The 19,180-nt window shown below is 38.6% G+C and overlaps 2 protein-coding genes across 4 annotated transcripts in view; one reads left to right on the top strand and one right to left on the bottom strand.

Annotated features, from left to right (window-relative positions):
• The window catches only part of ppp2r2bb (protein phosphatase 2, regulatory subunit B, beta b), a 149,593-nt gene extending 133,125 nt beyond the window's left edge, over nt 1-16,468 (top strand). For all 3 annotated transcript variants that reach the window (XM_056446038.1, XM_056446039.1, XM_056446040.1), the window contains exons 5-9: nt 3,794-3,971; nt 5,531-5,695; nt 6,667-6,836; nt 10,915-11,006; nt 11,470-16,468. In XM_056446038.1, coding sequence (XP_056302013.1) covers nt 3,794-3,971; nt 5,531-5,695; nt 6,667-6,836; nt 10,915-11,006; nt 11,470-11,749 — 885 coding nt within the window. In that variant the 3' untranslated portion in view covers nt 11,750-16,468. The remainder of the gene's footprint in view (nt 1-3,793; nt 3,972-5,530; nt 5,696-6,666; nt 6,837-10,914; nt 11,007-11,469) is intronic.
• Nucleotides 16,469-16,503: 35 nt separating this feature from the next.
• Nucleotides 16,504-19,180, bottom strand: part of tcerg1b (transcription elongation regulator 1b (CA150)) — a 44,348-nt gene continuing 41,671 nt past the window's right edge. The window contains exon 20 of the mRNA XM_056445951.1: nt 16,504-17,648. Within this exon, the coding sequence (XP_056301926.1) occupies nt 17,447-17,648 (202 nt within the window). The 3' untranslated portion in view covers nt 16,504-17,446. The remainder of the gene's footprint in view (nt 17,649-19,180) is intronic.

Here is a 19,180-nt window from a genome sequence, read left to right as displayed (position 1 = left end):
TGTAATGTGTGCAGTGCGCTTCTGGACACTGTTAACATAGGGCTTCCTTTTGGCACAGTACAGTTTTAACTGGCATTTGTGGATGAAACGAAGAATTGTGGTAATTGACAAAGGTTTGCCAAAGTAGTGCTGATCCTATAGAGTGATATTGATTATATTTTTATCTAATTTTATCTAGGGTCTTACATGCTGTACTTGAAACCACAAATTGTAGCAGTACTTAGCCCCAATCCCAATTCTATTTTTGTACTCCTACCCCTTGCCCTGGAAGTAGTTTTTTTTTAAATAAACATTCCAAAATGTTTATATATATATATATATATATATATATATATATATATATATATATATATATATATATATATATATATATATATATATATAAAGTTGCAACTACAAAGCATTTACCAATTTGTAATGTTGCCATTCCTTTTCACAACACTTCAAAGCTGTTTAGGAACTAGAGACACCAAGTGATGAAGTGTTTCAGGTGTAATTTTGTCCCCTTCTTCCTGCAAACAAGTCTTAAGTTGGGCAACAGTACCGGATCTTCGTTGTCAGGTACTTGACTGGCCTGCCTGCAGTCCCAACCTGTCTCAAATAAAGAATGTGTGGTGCATTTTGCCTCTTCCTCTGCATCCAGGACATTGTAATGTGTGCAGTGCGCTTCTGGACACTGTTAACATAGGGCATCCTTGTGGCACAGTACAGTTTTAACTGGCATTTGTGGATGAAACGAAGAATTGTGGTAATTGACAAAGGTTTGCCAAAGTAGTGCTGATCCTATGGGGTGATATCGATTATATTTTTATCTAATTTTATCTAGGGTCTTACATGCTGTACTTAAAACCACAAATTGTAGCAGTACTTAGCCCCAATCCCAATTCTATTTTTGTACTCCTACCCCTTGCCCTGAAAGGGCTTCAAAATTATAGTTTTTTTTAAATAAACATTCCAGAATGTTTATATATATAAAAAAAAGTTGAAACCGTAAAGCATTTACCAATTTGTAATGTTGCCATTGCTTTTCACAATACTTAAAAGACGTTTAGGGACTAAAGACACCAAGTGATGAAGTGTTTCAGGTGTAATTTTGTCCCATTCTATCTGCAAACAAGTCTTAAGTTGGGCAACAGTACCGGAACTTCGTTGTCAGGTACTTGACTGGCCTGCCTGCAGTCCCAACCTGTCTCCAATAAAGAATGTGTGGTGCATTTTGCTTCAAATGCACCACATATTCTCTATTTGAGACAGGTCGGGACTGCAGGCAGGCCAATCAAGTACCTGTATCCACTTCCTCTGCATCCAGAACATTGTAATGTGTGCAGTGCGCTTCTGGACACTGTTAACATAGGGCTTCCTTTTGGCACAGTACAGTTTTAACTGGCATTTGTGGATGAAATGACTTATTGTGGTACTTGACAAAGGTTTGCCAAAGTAGTCCTGATCTCAAGTGGTGATATCGATTATATTTTTATCAAACTTTATCTAGGGTCTTACATGCTGTATAATAATGTTGGGTAGAGGCCATTTTAGGATTCCAAAAGCACTTAAAATCACAAATTGTAGTAGTACTTAGCCCCAATTACAATTCTATTTTTGTTCTCCTCGCCCTTGGCCCTTGAAAAAGTGTGAAGGGGAAGGGCTTCAAAATTATTGTTTTTTTTTAAAAAATAAACATTCCAAAATATAATTTTGTCCCATTCTTCCTGCAAACAAGTCTTAAGTTGGGCAACAGTACCGGATCTTCATTGTCAGGTACTTGACTGGCCTGCCTGCAGTCCCAACCTGTCTCAAATAAAGTGGTGTGGTGCATTTTGCTTCATTTTGCCTCTTCCTCTGCATCTGGGACATTGCAATGTGTGCAGTGCGCTTCTGGACACTGTTAACATAGGGCATCCTTGTGGCACAGTACAGTTTTAACTGGGATTTGTGGATGACACGAAGAATTGTGGTAATTGACAAAGGTTTGCCAAAGTAGTGCTGATCCTATAGAGTGATATTGATTATATTTTTATCTAATTTTATCTAGGGTCTTACATGCTGTACTTGAAACCACAAATTGTAGCAGTACTTAGCCCCAATCCCAATTCTATTTTTGTACTCCTACCCCTTGCCCTGGAAGGGCTTCAAAATTATAGTTTTTTTTTAAATAAACATTCCAAAATGTTTATATATATATATATATATATATATTAAAAGAAGTTGCAACCGTAAAGCATTTACCAATTTGTAATGTTGCCATTCCTTTTCACAACACTTGAAAGCTGTGGACTGGAGACACCAAGTGATGAAGTGTTTTAGCTGTAATTTTGTCCCCTTCTTCCTGCAAACAAGTCTTAAGTTGGGAAACAGTGTCGGGTCTTCTTTGTCAGGTACTTGACTGGCCTGCCTGCAGTCCCAACCTGTCTCTAATAGAGAATGTGTTGTGCCTTTTGCGCTTCAAAATGCACCACACATTCTCTGCAGGCAGGCCAATCAAGTACCAGTATCCTCTTTCTCTGCAGCCAGGACTTTGTAATGTGTGCAGAAAGTGGTTTTGCATTGTCTTGTTGAGATATGCATGGGGTCACTGGAAAAGAAGGCAGCATATTGCGCTCCAAAATCTCTATGTACTTTTCAGCATTAATGCTGCCATCACAGAAGTGCAAGTTACCTTTGCTAAGGGCACTCGTGATGGTCCATCCCAGATACCTCCAAGCCCAAAGAAGTTGACAGCACTTCTGGACACTGTTAACATAGGGCTTCCTTTTGCAAAGAACAGTTTTAATTGGCATTTGTGGATGAAACGACGTATTGTGGTACTTGACAAAGGTTTGCCAAAGTAGTCCTGACCACATGTGGAGATATTGATTATATTTTTATCTAATTTTATCCAGAGTCTTACATGCTGTATAATAATGTTGGGTAGAGGCCATTTTTAAGATTCCAAAAGCACTTAAACCCACAAATTGGAGCAGTACTTAGTTTGTCTGCAAGTTGTCAACGCTGACCTGGATGATGGGTGACTGGGTGAAAAAGAGGAGACATTCATTTATTTTCTTTTGGCTTAGTCCCTTTATTAATTAGGGGTTGCCACAGAGGAATGAACCGCCAACTTATCCAGCATATGTTTTACGCAGTGGATGCCTTTCCAGCTGCAACCCAGTACTGGGAAACATCCATACACTCTCATTGACACACATACACTACGGACAATTTAGCTTACCCAATTCACCTATAGCGCATGTCTTTGGACTTGTGGGGGAAACCGGAGCACCCGGAGGAAACCCACGCCAACATATGCAAACTCAAGACAGAAATGCCAACTGACCCAGCCGGGGCTTGAACTAGTGACCTCCTTGCTGTGAGGCGACAGCGCTTCCCACTGCACCACCCAAAGGGGAGACAGAACAACAACAAAAGAAACACTTCAAACAGCAAAAACAATTGATGACTGTTGATGTACCTTGTTATAAGGGATTAAAGGATTTCAGCAACTATTTTAAATGAGTACAAAACTGTTTCTTGTAGCATATGGTAAGAGACACTGTACAATCATTATTATGTCTATGTTATTCTGTGCTTGTTTTTGTGCACTGTATCGACTACTGTATTCAATGTAAGGCTTCGTTTTGACTCTGTGTGTACACATAAAATAACAAAATTTATACATTATGCTTTAGTCTCTTCTTCAAAGGCCTTTCCTGCGTCTTTTTGTATTGTGGTAGAAACTCAGTTGGGATTCAGACCAGATGATTTACGGCAAAGTGTCATCTGTCTTTCTAACCATGTGATTTTCTTCTTCCCTCAGGTGCCTGTGTTGAGGCCAATGGACTTGATGGTTGAAGCAACACCTCGCCGCATTTTCGCTAATGCTCACACCTATCACATCAACTCAATCTCCGTCAACAGCGACTACGAAACGTACATTTCCACAGATGACCTGAGGATCAACCTGTGGAACTTGGAGATCACAAACCGAAGCTTTAGTATCCTTTTAATATCAGACAGTTGAGCGTCTTTTATGTTTGCAAACCTGACAAATTTACAGTCTCTGTTTTATTCAATCATTGTATGAAAGGATTTGGGAGTCGATGCCAATAGTCTAGTGGAGGGGTGTCCAAACTCAGTTCTGGAGAGCCAGTGTCCTGCAGAGTTTAGCTCCAACTTGCTTCAACACACCCGCTAGAGAGTTTCTAGTATATCTAGTAAGAGCTTGATTAGCTGGTTCAGGGGTGTTTGATTAGGGTTAGAGCTAAACTCTCCAGGACACCAGCCCTCCAGAACCGAGTTTGGACACCCCTGGTTTAGTAGTTCATATGCTGACATATGGCAGCAATGTGCTTCCGGCTTCCTGAGTTCGAATCCCACGTTGTGGACCTTTCCAAATCCTATCCCCCTTCTCTCTTTAAGTTTTTGTTTTCATAATTTAAAGACATGTCATGGGACATGGTACAGTGTTTCTAGTCCGGTGTGAGACCCACTTTGTATTGTCTCAATCAGGCAGTGAAGATCACTGATTTTAAACAAATCAGATCTTCAACTTGGCAAGTTTATAATGGCATGACTGTTCGCCAGAAGCATCCGGATGGGCTCTATCGATATAACACTGGGAAATCTTCTATAATCTTTCACAAGATTGTCTCAACTGCATCCCTTAACCATCATAAAAATAATAGTATCTTTTACCTCTTGTGCCTTACTACCTTATTTTCCCAGAAGTCACTTTGTAGCCAGACACAATACATATTGACAGGCATTTGCCACTAAACTAAGAACAAAGGGTTTGAGCAAACCCAGCAATCAAACAAACCCAATAAACTACCTGGAGACTGTCTCTGCTGTCACTTAATTCTGATAGATAACACCTCTGTGATGTACATTACGCCCATTACCCTTTATCAAGTGTCCGCCACTAATCCTGACCCCTGCTTCGCCCTCCCGGTGGTAAATAGAGTCCAGCTTACCAAAGCGCACACCCCTATCAATCATTATTGATGAATGTTCTCCAGGACCCTGCAGAGCGAAGATGGCCAGTCTGTTTGGGTGGTTATGAGATCTGCAGAGTGCCTCAAGGCAGAAGATAAAGCATGTCATTTGCCAAAGGTCACAATGTAAATGTTTGATCCTCACAGTATGGCACCATGGATAACCTGCCACTACCCTACAACAACAGATGGATGTGATGCTATATTTTTAGAGCTCTCTTATTGGACACTTAAAGTTGCCATGAAATGGAAATAAAGATAGTCCTTTTTTCCACTTTTGTGACATACCTTACCTTGAAATGGTCCTGAAATTAAGAAAAATGTAGGGTGGTGCATGATTTTGTTCTTTGCAACCAATTGGGTTGTTGAAAGATGGGCTTGAAAGAATAGCTTGAGAGATATTCTCAGCTGTGGAACTGGTTTCATCCAGACATTTGGGAAACATAGAAATAATCCACTACATATATAATCAAGCAGAGCTTTTGTTGAAGGGATTGGATGGTTCTTGGGGGAACGCGTGCGTAATGTAAGATTGTGGATCCTTCACTCTGCTTACTCAGATATTGTGGACATAAAGCCAGCCAACATGGAGGAACTGACAGAGGTGATCACAGCGGCTGAGTTTCACCCTAATCAGTGCAACACGTTTGTCTACAGCAGCAGCAAGGGCTCGATAAGACTGTGTGACATGAGAACCTCCGCACTTTGCGACAACCACTCTAAACGTGAGTTTACCTCGGTTTACACATTACAGCCAATAGATGATATTAGATAGGTTGGGGTCAAGACCTGACCGAAATAAGCCGAAAGGTGCATCCTAAATCATATACATACGCACTATTCGATGTGCTTTTGCAGTATAAGAAGTGCAATGACGAAAAGTGATATACTTATTCAATCAATAAAAAGAAGTGTAGAATGTTGAACTTTTTGTGTTCAACAGTTGAAAGAGGGAACGGAAAGATGACAGCGATTTTATTTTTAGGCAACTCTTTAGATCTCTTTACGGCTGGACAATTTATACTGAATTGTGCAAGCCCCTTATAAAAGTGAATTTCGCATAAGTTATCTTATTTGTTTTGTGTCGGGACAACACGTAGGAATTGTGTTGGTGTAACTACATGGTAAGTGCATATGTATTTCCCAGCAAGCTTTGCATGGGAATTGTTGACAAATAAAAGTAATATTAGGTAAGTTAAGAAAAATACTTGTTAGAGTTTAATCCTCACTTAGTTTACAGATTTAGAAGAGTTTCTTGTAAGGTTTTGAGGTTACCATCTTGAAGAGGAGTTGCATTCATTCTTTGGGAGTTGACAGCTATTAACAACATTGTTTGGTACTTCACTCAGTAAACCACAACTGCGCTAATTCCAGGTCTGAGATCAGTCTTTTTCAACTGTGTTTTTAAAGCAGTTAAAGTTTGAACTGCAATAAATAACCAAAAATTCTGGTTGTCCGCATTAATCGATTAAGTTTTATTGGCTTCACACGAATAAACTCTGGTGGAGGCAAGTTAAAATCACCTGGTAATTCAAATGAAAAGGATTTGACATAATTTGACATAATTTTGCTTGTGGCTGCTATTTACCTAAAATAAGTTAGAAGAAATAACAAAATTCTAAGAAGTTTCATGAAATTGAGGTAAATTCAACATGTTTTGTATGTTAATGTTAATCTTCTATTAATGTCCCATCAGTGTTTGAGGAACCAGAAGACCCCAGTAATCGCTCCTTCTTCTCTGAGATCATATCCTCCATCTCGGATGTGAAATTCAGCCACAGTGGACGCTACTTGATGACCCGTGACTACCTCACAGTGAAGGTGTGGGACATCAATATGGAGAGCAAACCTTTGGAAACTTACCAGGTAATAGCTCTGCAGATTACACTTTGACTAAAGGCCGCAGTCAGCTTGGGTTTAGGATGATAGTTTAAAGCAACACTATGAAGTCTTCAATCTTAAAATAATTCCAGTGGTAGAACAACCCTTAACCAGATAAATTCTGCTACTGCTGCTACCAGAGCAGCCTCCTGTTGCCACAAATTCTGAGTGTCCAGGTCACTACACAAAGTCGCAGCCGTCCCTATCAGCAGAACCTTATATATAATCGTTGGGATCACAATAATTGCAGTGTGTTGAAAAAAAAAAGTGAGTAAATCTTAGAATCTTTATAATAATCTTTATTTCAATACATGCAAATGCATTTAGAACACTAAACACTCCATGCCACCATCTTCACAGAGTACTATGGATTGATTTTAGTGTTTGGGGATCGTCTAACAAACTGTCTGTGTCCCCTAGACACTGAATTCAATCGACAGTACACTGTGATGGTGGTGGTGCAAGCATCATATGTATGCCTCCGCTAGTGTTGGGCCTATTTATGGCATTCCAGGGATCATGGGTCAATCGGAGTACATAAGAATACTTAGAGGTCACGTGTGTGGAAATGAGTGTTTCAACAAGACGGTAAACCCAAAATGCACCAGTAAGTGAGCAGCATCTTGGTTTTCAGGGAAACAAGATTAACGTTATGGAGTGGCGAGCCCTGTCCCTAGACTCAACCCAATAGAAAACTTGTGGGCTGACATCAAAACCTCTGTTTCTGAGACAAAAACAAGAAATGTAGAGGAAGTGTGGTGCGTAGTGCTTGTTTAAAAGTGCCAGAAGTTGGTCAACGTCAACTGTGAAGCACTTCATGGTTACACAACCAACAGTTCAAGCATTTTTCAGCTAATATATAGTAATTTTTTTTTACAGAAAAATGCACACTACTATTTTTTGAACAGCCTAATATTTGTTTTTCTTCACTTTCTCTATAGTAATAAAGTTTTTTCATTTATTCAGTATGGAATGTTTAGTGTAAATGCCTTGAAAAACTATTGAAGAGGTATTAAACGGATTCTGAGCTTTACTCACTTTTTCAACACAATATTATTGTGAACAAAACTGTGATAGTCTGTAAGTGGAACAGCGTGATCTGCTTTACAGCATACCCCACATATTTGCATAGTCTAGGTGGAGTTAGCTAACAGCTAACTATAAGATAAAATGATTTAATATACAAATCTCAAAACCAAGGTCATGGCAGAGACAGATAAAACCTGAGATAGAGAGAATCGGACAAGAGCCCTAACAAAAATCAATATCAGACAGGCTTTCACCTTGCAAACTTACACCAGTGGCCAATAGATAGGCTATTTGGACATTATGTGTAACACAGGCTACTGTACCTGTATTGCATTGCCCATGGGGAAGTGGTACAGTATAGTACGGTTCGCTTTTATGGCCATTTCCACTATCAAAGTTTTACAAAAAGTGAAGTGTACCGTACAACTTTTTGGGTATCCTTTGCAAAGGGTACCTAGCACGACAAAAGGGTACCAAAAGGCAGAGCAAGATGCGTAGCTGAACGCTATTGGTTTACTGAGATACGTCACTTGCTCGTGGACAAGCAGGAGAATGAAAACAAAGGAACCTCCATTTTTAAATACACAGGCGAGATATTATACAATGTAATAATACGTACATATAGCGAGCCATGGTTGACCTGGGGTCCGTTCTTCGTTCGTGGATTACTCAGTTAGCTGGATTTGGTTATTGACGATTTGACACGATCCAGGATCGTTTCGTTCTTTAAAACTCATCTAAGAGTTGTTGTCATAGCAACAGTTCTGGTAGCGCAAACCTGGTCGGGAGCAGACTCATTCATATAAACAGGATTAGATCGGGAAATTGCAGACAAAGATAATACTGAGAGTATGTATCAAATGTTGATATTTTCTTACAGTAGTTATATACACTTGGGAAAATGGTAAATATAATTTTAACTATATATATATATATAAAGTTTAAAAATATATATTAATGAAACGAATGCAATCTGCACTCTGAAATAAAGTACAAAGACTGCCACCTGGTGGTTCAAAGAGAAAACTTATTGATATGAACTATTTAGATACAAAGGCATACATGCACAATATTCGACTTAAAAAAAAAAAAAGGATAATAATTTATGCAGTCATGCATGTTTTTACAGCTAATATACCAGTGATTGATGCGTCGCAAAAAGTTGCAGACTCCTTTACCAATACAAAAATGCTTTTTATATGCAAAAGTTATTTATAGAGTTATTCCTTACACCAATTTAAAAAACTTGAGTAGGCCTAGGCTACTATAATAAAGAAAATCTTCTCTAAATGTAGAACTAAATACATTGACATTAAAATACCTGATGAATACTCTCGAGACATGAAAGTGGAAAGCCTGCAGCTCACAACAAATGTGGAAAGTAATTTGCGCATCATATTTAACAAATCGTTTACTGCTAATTTTATGTCATTTTGCTCACATGGATAATTGAATATTAATCAGATGATGTCATTACGCTGCTGTGCCGTCAGCCAATCGTTACATTGCTGATCATGATTTCGAGGATCGATAGATCTGTCCTTCACAACACACGTAGCGTCATCCAGACATTTTAATCTGATTTGCGAACTTGTTTAAAGAACCAAATTAGCCAGAGATCAGTTATCAAGATTAAAAGATCCAGGATCTGCCAAATCATCTTAGATCATTTAAGCGAGGTACGAAGAATGGACCCCAGAGCTCAAACAAACCATGTCGTCGTCTTGATTAACAGCCACAAGCAAAGAAGAACAAAATCTGCTGTGTCCTGTTGTTTATTTATGAGCCCGTCCAGATCTGGTGAGCTCGTCTATTTTTGAAATAATGAACTTCTTGAGTTGATGATAATAACGTGCGCATGATTATTAAAGTGCTTCCGACATCCGATCCTTTCAGAAACGAACAAACACAAGTGACGTGTGAAAAAACAAAGGAAAAGCCAGAAAAACAAAGGAGCAAATGATTCTTTTAGCAACCTAAAACATAAACAAATTGCCATGTTTGACTATTATCATCAGCTTTTGGGCTATTATTATCTCAGAATGATGGAATTGTTCTATAACAAGAGGCTACATGTGCTGGAGAAGGCTAAAGATACAGATGAGAGGTTTACACTGACTGTGGGCTATATTTTATGTTGTTTTTGAACCCGAATAAGGACTAAATGTTTGCTGTGTGTAGTTTTTTCTGTTATTGGTAACAGAGACTGTAAGGGGCTGTATGTGTTCATATATGCTGCATTTATTTATTTATTTTATATAATTACAGACGTTACAGTAGGCTATTTCGCACTGAAATCATCGATCTGCAGTTATAATCAAATTATGTTCATAGAAAGGTTAGTAATGAACATTTAGACAAGTATTTATGTGTATGAAGCATCTGTTTTGTGAGAAGTGCTTCTCATATGATATGTGAGCGACCCGTACAGCTTTACTTTAGACATTTCCTCGAATGAGAATGACGTTGTCTGAAATTTTGTCGTACACCAAGCCCTAAGTACCCTTTTAACTGTGGAAATGCAAGCCTGACAAAGATGTCCCGTACCGAACTATACTGTACCACTCAATGGAAACGGGCCATTATACGCATATAATGGCAACAATGATAGCACTTAGGGGAGCCACGAAGAATAAACTTACTTCAAGAGTTCACACCTATGCTGTCCCGGGAGTTAACCCTGAGCTCAGAGATACTTGAGCCCAGGGCCCCTGCCTGGTCATATAGCATGACAGGAAGTCAGGTAGGTATTGAGAGCTCCCTTTGGTAAAGGAGGAAAGGGGGAGATGGATGGGGGGGATTCTTCAAAAATGAAGATAAGGGAGGTAAGACAAACTGGGCTATTTATTGGAGGCTTTTATTCATCTGATTGGTTTATCGATGATTGTTGATGCAGGACCAGCTGCGATCAATCATAGCATGTGATCCTCTCGAAATTAGTTAATGAAACTTCATAGTGTTGCTTTAAGCAAGATTTATTGTGGAATACTCCAAGTATTGCTTAGCTGTCATTTTTTTGTTCTACCTTCAACAGGTCCATGACTATCTTCGCAGTAAGCTGTGCTCCCTGTATGAGAATGACTGCATCTTCGACAAGTTTGAATGTGTCTGGAATGGAACTGACAGGTACGTCAAAACCATGCATGTCAAATCCTTCTCCTGGATTTCCACCTTCCAATATTTCACTCCAACCAGGAACATTCAGGTACACCTAAAAAGAATAGCTGACCCAAAAATGAAAATACCCTTGTTTCAAACTTTGAGTCTCTTTCTTCTGTTAAACAAAAGAAAGGTGGAACCATTGGCTTCCGTAGTATTTGTTTTTCCTCCTATGGATCAACACAAGGGTTTGGAACCACTTGAGGGTAATTAAATCGTGAGTAAACTTTCATTTTTGGGCAAACTATCCCTTTAAAACCTTGATTAGCTGGTAAGAGGGTCTCGACAGGAAGGTGGCCCTCCGGGAGTAGGATTGGACATCCTTGGTCAAAAGCAATCAGTCACACCAAGTTTTTTCCTAATTGATTTTGGACTCTGTGCTGACGATTTCAGGTAATAAGAACTAATCGATGAATTCCTCTCCCATTAGTGTCCTAATGACAGGCTCCTACAACAATTTCTTTCGCATGTTCGATCGAAACACGAAGCGCGACGTGACTCTGGAGGCCTCGCGGGAGAACAGCAAACCCAGAGCCATCCTCAAACCACGCAAAGTGTGTGTGGGCGGCAAGCGGCGTAAAGACGAAATCAGCGTAGACAGTCTGGACTTCAGCAAGAAGATTCTACACACCGCATGGCATCCCAATGAGAACATCATCGCCGTGGCTGCCACCAACAACCTCTATATATTTCAGGACAAGGTCAACTAGCACATAGCTCTGATGGCTCCAGTTTAACGGCAACAAAAGGCACTTTTTCTCTAGATGGACCAGGAGTGGAAAGGTTGGGACTCACTAGCCATGAGGAACATCTAGATGAGCTTTGCCTTCACAGCAGATTTGACGCTGCACTGAATCTGATGAAAAACTTGAAAATGCACTGCGAACCACGGACAATGACACTGGCTGTTGGACTGCTTTTGTTTTTAATTAAAATCTCTCCTTTCTGTAGGTTTACTGGTTACGCACAGCAGTATGAAGAGGATCAGCTTACCTTTAAATGTCACTGACGGCCCTTTCACATGACATGTCTCTCAATCATTAACTATGTTTCTATCTAAATACAAGATTTAGATATTTGCGCAAAACTGGAATATCGCATAAAACCTGGGTGTTTCGAATCACCTAAGTCACGTGACCGGTGTGTTTCGAATCACCTTAGTCACGTGACCTGTTTCGAATCACCTAAGTCACGTTACCTGTGTGTTTCGAATCACCTTAGTCGCGTAACCTGGGTGTTTCGAATGACCTTAGTCACTTGACCTGGGTATTTTGAATCACCTTAGTCACTTGACATGGGTGTTTCGGATCATGCTTCGGTGCAGAGTTTTCGAAACACTTGCGCTTCGGGATCTCATCTGAGATATTTGCGCAAAACTGGAATATCGCATAAAACATTTGCGAATTAAGCAGCCGATGAGTCCAGGAGTACAAAATCGTCACTTCCTGATAAACTGGCAACAAATATCAAAGCCACTGTGAGCTTTTTAAAAATAAATAAATAAATACTTTCATCTCAGATGATGAAACGCAATGAACGTGCGGTGGCGTTTGGCACGTGACTTTTTTTGATGCGGCTGTTGAGATTTATTCCGAAATGTGTTTCAATCATGAGCTATTTCAATTAGATGTATGCGCAAAACTCAAATATCGCATTAAACATTTGCGATTTAAGCTGTGTTTCCATCCAACGAGTCAAACTGAAAATAATCATCACTTGCCAATAATCTGACAGCAAAAACAGAAATTGCTGTGGTAGAAGCAGCCATTTTGGCCCTTGGTCCTCAAGATGCAACGTAATGATCGTGTGGTGGCTTTTGGATTTATTCGGTAAATGTGGCCCAAGTTTGATTCCTGGCCTTTTCCAATCCTTTCCTTGTCTCTGCTCCCCACGATTTCCTGTCAAAACTTTCCACTGTTCTAGCCATTAAAAGTTCAAATGAAACATTTGCAAATACCTTTTGCAGACACCAAATATAAAAACGAAACATTTTATTTGCTGTGGTAGTAGCAGCCACTGTGGCACTTTTATTTATAAAATGAATTACTTTCGCCTCCGAAAACGAAACGCAGTGAACGTGTGGTGGCTTTTGGCACATGAATTTTCTTGCTGTGACTTATTTGGTAAATGTGTTTCAATTATGAGCTATGTTTCCATTCAAATACACATTCGATTTATGCGCAAAGCTCAAATATCGTATAAAACAAATGCAACTTAATCTCCGTTACCATCCAATGAGTTATAGAGGGAAAAAAATTGTTACTTGCTGATAAACTGATGGCAAATATTGAAAAGAAAAATGGAATTTGCTGTGATAGAAGCCAAAGTGGTCCTTTTTTATTATATAATAAATTACTAGCGTCTCACATGACGAAACGCAGTGAACCTGTGGTAGATTTTGGCACATGACTTTTTTTTTTTTATACGAATGCTGGAATTTTAAAAACTGAAACATCACAGAAAACATATGCGAATGTCAGCACCAATAGCCTAGTGGTTAAATGCATCAACATGGCATTGAGGTGCTTGCAGTGACCAGAGTTTGATTAGGATCCTTTGCTGAAAAAACCTCTACAATATCAAGTAAAACATTTGTGAAATAAGCTGTTTGTATCCAATCAGTCAAACAGAACAAAATGGTTACTTCTTATTTGGCGTCAGTTTATCATCGGAAAGAAAAATGGAATTTGCTGCGGTCGGAGAAGCCACAGTAGAATTTTTTTAATAGATAATAAATGACTTGCACCTCATAATACAAAACACTATGAGAGCGTGATGGCTTTTCATCTGGTCTGACATCCAGATGAACACTGTGAACAAATATTCTTGTCTTGTTTTGATCATTAAAAAAGTCACAATATTAAAATACATCAAACCATAATTTTAGACTAAGTCGGGATTCGAACTTAAGACATTTACAGCTCAGTTACTCTGTGGCCACATACCTTTGTGTTTTGAATTCTTTTAGTCATGTGACCTGGGTGCTTTGAATAATCTTAGTCACATGACCTAGGTGTTTTGAATGACCTTAGTCGAGTGACCTGTGTGTTTCGAATCACCTTAGTCACGTGACCTGTGTGTTTTGAATCACCTTAGTCACTTGACATGGGTGTTTTGAATCACCTTGGTCACGTGACCTGTTTCTCGAATCACCTTAGTCACATTACCTGTGTGTTTCGAATCACCTTAGTCACGTGACCTGTGTATTTCGAATCACCTTAGTCACGTGACCTGTGTGTTTCGAATCACCTTAGTCACGTGACCTGGGGGTTTTGAATCACCTTAGTCACTTGACCTGGGTATTTCGAATCACCTTAGTCACGTGACCTGGGGGTTTCAAATCACCTTAGTCACTTGACCTGGGTATTTTGAGTCACCTTAGTCACGTGACCCGTTTCTCGAATCACCTTAGTCACGTTATCTGTGTGTTTCGAATCACCTTAGTCACGTTATCTGTGTGTTTCGAATCACCTTAGTCACGTGACCTGTGTGTTTTGAATCACCTTAGTCACTTGACATGGGTGTTTTGAATCACCCTGGTCACATGATCTGTTCCTCGAATCACCTTAGTCACGTTACCTGTGTGTTTCGAATCACCTTAGTCACGTGACCTGTGTGTTTTGAATCACCTTAGTCACATGACCTGGGGGTTTCGAATCACCTTAGTCACTTGACCTGTGTGTTTCGAATCACCTTAGTCACGTGACCCGTTTCTCGAATCACCTTAGTCACGTTATCTGTTTGTTTCGAATCACCTTAGTCACGTTACCTGTGTGCTTCGAATCACCTTAGTCACGTAACCTGGGTGTTTCGAATCACCTAAGTCACGTGACCTGGGTGTTTCGAATCACCTAAGTCACGTGACATGGGTATTTTGAATCACCTTAGTCACTTGACATGGGTGTTTTGAATCACCCTGGTCACGTGATCTGTTTCTCGAATCACCTTAGTCACGTTACCTGTGTGTTTCGAATCACCTTAGTCACTTGACCTGGGTGTTTCAAATCACCTTAGTCACTTGACCTGGGTGTTTCGAATCACCTAAGTCACGTGACATGGGTATTTTGAATCACCTTAGTCACTTGACATGGGTGTTTTGAATCACCTTAGTCACTTGACCTGGGTATTTTGAATCACCTTAGTCACGTGACCCGTTTCTCGAATCACCTTAGTCACGTTATCTGTCTGTTTCGAATCACCTTAGTCATGTTACCTGTGTGCTTCGAATCACCTTAGTCACGTAACCTGGGCGTTTCGAATCACCTTAGTCACGTGACCTGGGTGTTTCGAATCACCTAAGTCACGTGACATGGGTATTTTGAATCACCTTAGTCACTTGACATGGGTGTTTTGAATCACCCTGGTCATGTGATCTGTTTCTCGAATCACCTTAGTCACGTGACCTGTTTTTCGAATCACCTTAGTCACGTAACCTGGGTGTTTCAAATCACCTTAGTCACTTGACATGGGTGTTTCGGATCATGCTTCGGTGCAGTGTTTTCGAAACACTTGCGCTTCGGGATCTCGACACTGTCAAAACGCCAGTTTCATGTCAGTCATCCCTACATTTCGCACATGACTCTTGACGTGAATGCACAGTTTCGTTGTTAAATGAGTTTCCATGCAAATGTTTCTGAATCTAACAAAACATTTATCCTACTCAAGTTTTTAATGAGCATTATCAATCAACGCGCATCTTTTCCATGAAGCATTTTTATGCGATATTCCAAAACGTGCATAAGAAACGTAGTTACTGATCACTTTGGCCTCCATCAAAAGCATAGCAGACGTCATCAATGATCTTACTAGGCAGCAAGAATGAGAAATGTACTAAATGACCATAGCGAAACGTACGAGAACAATCCTGCTTATTGTTTAAAAATATAGAAAATGAATGTGTTTCTCTCTGAATGTGATGATATACGTGGATGCGCAGCCTTTTTCATCCTGCTTTGGCATGTCTCAATGGCTGTTTTTAAATTAAAAAAAAATCAACTAAACGGCAAAGCAAATTTGACATGGAATGCTACAATCTAATATTCGAGCTTAACCCTTCATGCTGTAGCCTAAAGTGACATTGACGAGTCGTCTGAAAGGGCCTCAAGCAAGAGGGAGTGTTTCTGGTCAGTATTTAGCCCACGTCTGATTCTCACCTCTCGGCAGGACAGAGTGCGCAGACGGCTTTAATACCTGAATATGTTGTTGTGGCTGCTGTGAGGTTACCAACTCTTCAGCTTCTTTTCTTTTTTAATTTTATTCATGAAGGCGCACGCATCATTTCAAAGCCCTGCTTATGGGCAGGATCGATGCAATGAGCAGGAATGGTGTAAAACTGAAGTAAACCATGTAGCAAAATGTACTAATGTTCTGCTTTTTTGTTCTAATTTTATAAAGAAAGTGAAAAAAGGTAATAAAAAATCATGAGGGAATACATTTTGCGTTTGATTTCAAAGATCACGAGTGCTTAAAAAAAAGTTGCATTTATTTCCAATCAACACAAACAGAAATATAGCAACAAATCCAAAATCAAACCACTTATGTAAGAAATATTTCACCTACACATGTACTGAATGGTTCACAACTGGTTTCAAACACTGACCCGTCGTAATAGCCTGCATCGGTTTTACCACACAAAATGCATCCCCTGCCTGACAATGGATGTTCATAGACTGACATTAAAGGGTTAGTTCACCCAAAAATGACAGTTCTGTTATTAATTACTCACCTTTGCGTTGTTACAATCCCTCGAGACCTTTGAGATATTTTAGATGAGCTCTCATCCTCCTTCGACAGCACCGAACATCCCAAAGTAAAAAAAACAACAACAGAAGCATTGACAAATCATTCCACATGACACCAGTGGTTCAAATAGAATCATATGAAGCTCCAAGAACACTCTTGTGCACCAAAACAACAACAACCGTGTTTGCCGATGTGTTCAGAATCAGATCTATGTGTTTTTACTATATGGAATAAGACGCTTGAGTGTTGCGCTGCTAACTCTGACGACACGTTCTTCTGCCTGTAGTGTAAACAGGCTTTTTTTGGTGCGCAAAATTGTTCTTGGAGCTTCGTTTGATAACATTTAATAATATTTTACTTCCTTTAACTCTCGGATTTGATCTAAATCATATTAATTTGTGTTCTGAAAACCAACAATTATCTAAAGGATTTGGAACAACATTAGTACGAGTAATTAATACGAGAATTTTCATTTTTTGGGTGAACTAACCCTTTAAGAGTTTGCCTTGTGCTAGCCTACAACTAGTGGGGATAGATGGCATCATCTCGCACCGTTTAATTTGATGACAACCAAAGTTCTCAAAAAAATACATGATGACTTTCTAACTGTGCTTAGACGAGTACAGGGCTGGCTCATGCGCTGTCCTTCACGCTCCGCTAGGGCTTCACTTTGTGGAGCGGCGGCAGGGTTCAGATGCGGTTGGGGGAGGTGGGGGTCCTCGGCGGTCCAGGTCCTCAATGTAGAACATGATAAGTTTACGCCGCTCCTCTGGGACACAGTCTAGGACCAGGTAACGTTTATCGTTCTGAAGGACTTTCTCGATATCAACCAGGTGCTGGTCTGACTCCTGGATCAGCTTCCGGGACCTGTGGAGGGAAAATGAGATAAGAGGCTCAACGGATTTAGAAGTGAAGTTAACTCTTTGTTTTCCATTGAACAAATCTCATGAGGCATGAAGCTTCTGCAACATAGATTAATGTAAAAACTTGTCAATGTTCTAGGTGTATTACACTAAAGGGAATTCCAGAATGAGGGATTTTCTGGATGAAACACAAGGGCACTCAGTGTAGATGTACAAAAAAAAAAGAGAGATTCTTTAAAGTGTACTACTTTGGATAAAATGATAAAAAAAAAAAAAAAATACAATAATAAAAAATTAAATTAATTTTAAATATAAAATAATTAAAAATAAAAAAATTACATTCATATATGCAGAATCTGTGTAGATGTATTTTAGATGCAAGTTATTTGGATAAAAGTAATACAAAATAAAGTAATAAATAATAATTTAAAAATAATAATAATTGAAATCACATTCAAATCTGCAGACTCTGCGTAGATGTATATATTTAAAGAAATAGAGATTCTTTAAAGTGCACCACTTTGGATAAAATACATTAAAAATAATAATAGAAGAAATGCATTCAAATCTGCAGAATCAGTGTAGATGTATTAAAAAAAGAGTGTTTCTTTAAAGTGCACTACTTTAGATGAAATGCATAAAAAATAAAGAAAAAAAATTCTGTAAGACTTTATTTTGATGGTCCATTTGAGTATTAGTAGACTGTCTGCTTAATATCTGTTGATGCTGCTGCTAAACAGACATTTAACTGATTATAAGAAACTTCATAAGCAAGTACATGTCAACTTACACCAATCCTAACCTAACAGTCTGCTGATAATCTAATGAGAATTAGTTGGCCTGTAGAAGCAATGTAACTTCAATTCAACAAACGGGCCATCAAAAATGTAAATAATCACATGCAAATCTGCAGACTCAGACTGCAGACATTCCTCACACTACTTTGGATAACATGCATAAAAAAAAATAATAGTAATAATAATTTTAAAAAATGCATTCAAATCTGCAGAATCAGTGTAGATGTATATATTTGAAGAAATATATTCTATAACGTGAATTACTTTGGATAAAACACATTACAAATAATAATAATAATAATAATAATAATAATAATAATCACATTCAAATCTGCAGAATCAGTGTAGATGTATATTTTTAAAGAAATATATTCTATAACGTGAATTACTTTGGATAAAACACATTACAAATAATAAAAAAAAAAAATAAAAATAAATAATAATAATAATAATAATAATCATCATCACATTCAAATCTGCAGAATCAGTGTAGATGTATCCTAAAAAAGAGTGTTCTTTTAAAGTGCACTACTTTAGATAAAATGCATAAAAATTAAATAATTATTTTTAAAAAAATGTATAAAATTACATTTATTTATTTATTGTGTAAATAAGAGAGATTCTTTAAAGTGTACTACTTTGGATAAATTCATAAAAAATTTAAATCATCGAAAATTTAAATAATCGTATTCAAATCTGCAGAATCAGATTTTTTTTCTAGGCAGATTAAGTATATATA

The sequence above is a fragment of the Danio aesculapii genome, chromosome 21 (assembly GCF_903798145.1).
Source record: "Danio aesculapii chromosome 21, fDanAes4.1, whole genome shotgun sequence".
NCBI lineage: Eukaryota > Metazoa > Chordata > Actinopteri > Cypriniformes > Danionidae > Danio > Danio aesculapii.
The sequence above is the reverse complement of the archived record's forward strand: the minus strand, read 5'-3'. Positions and strand labels throughout refer to the sequence as shown.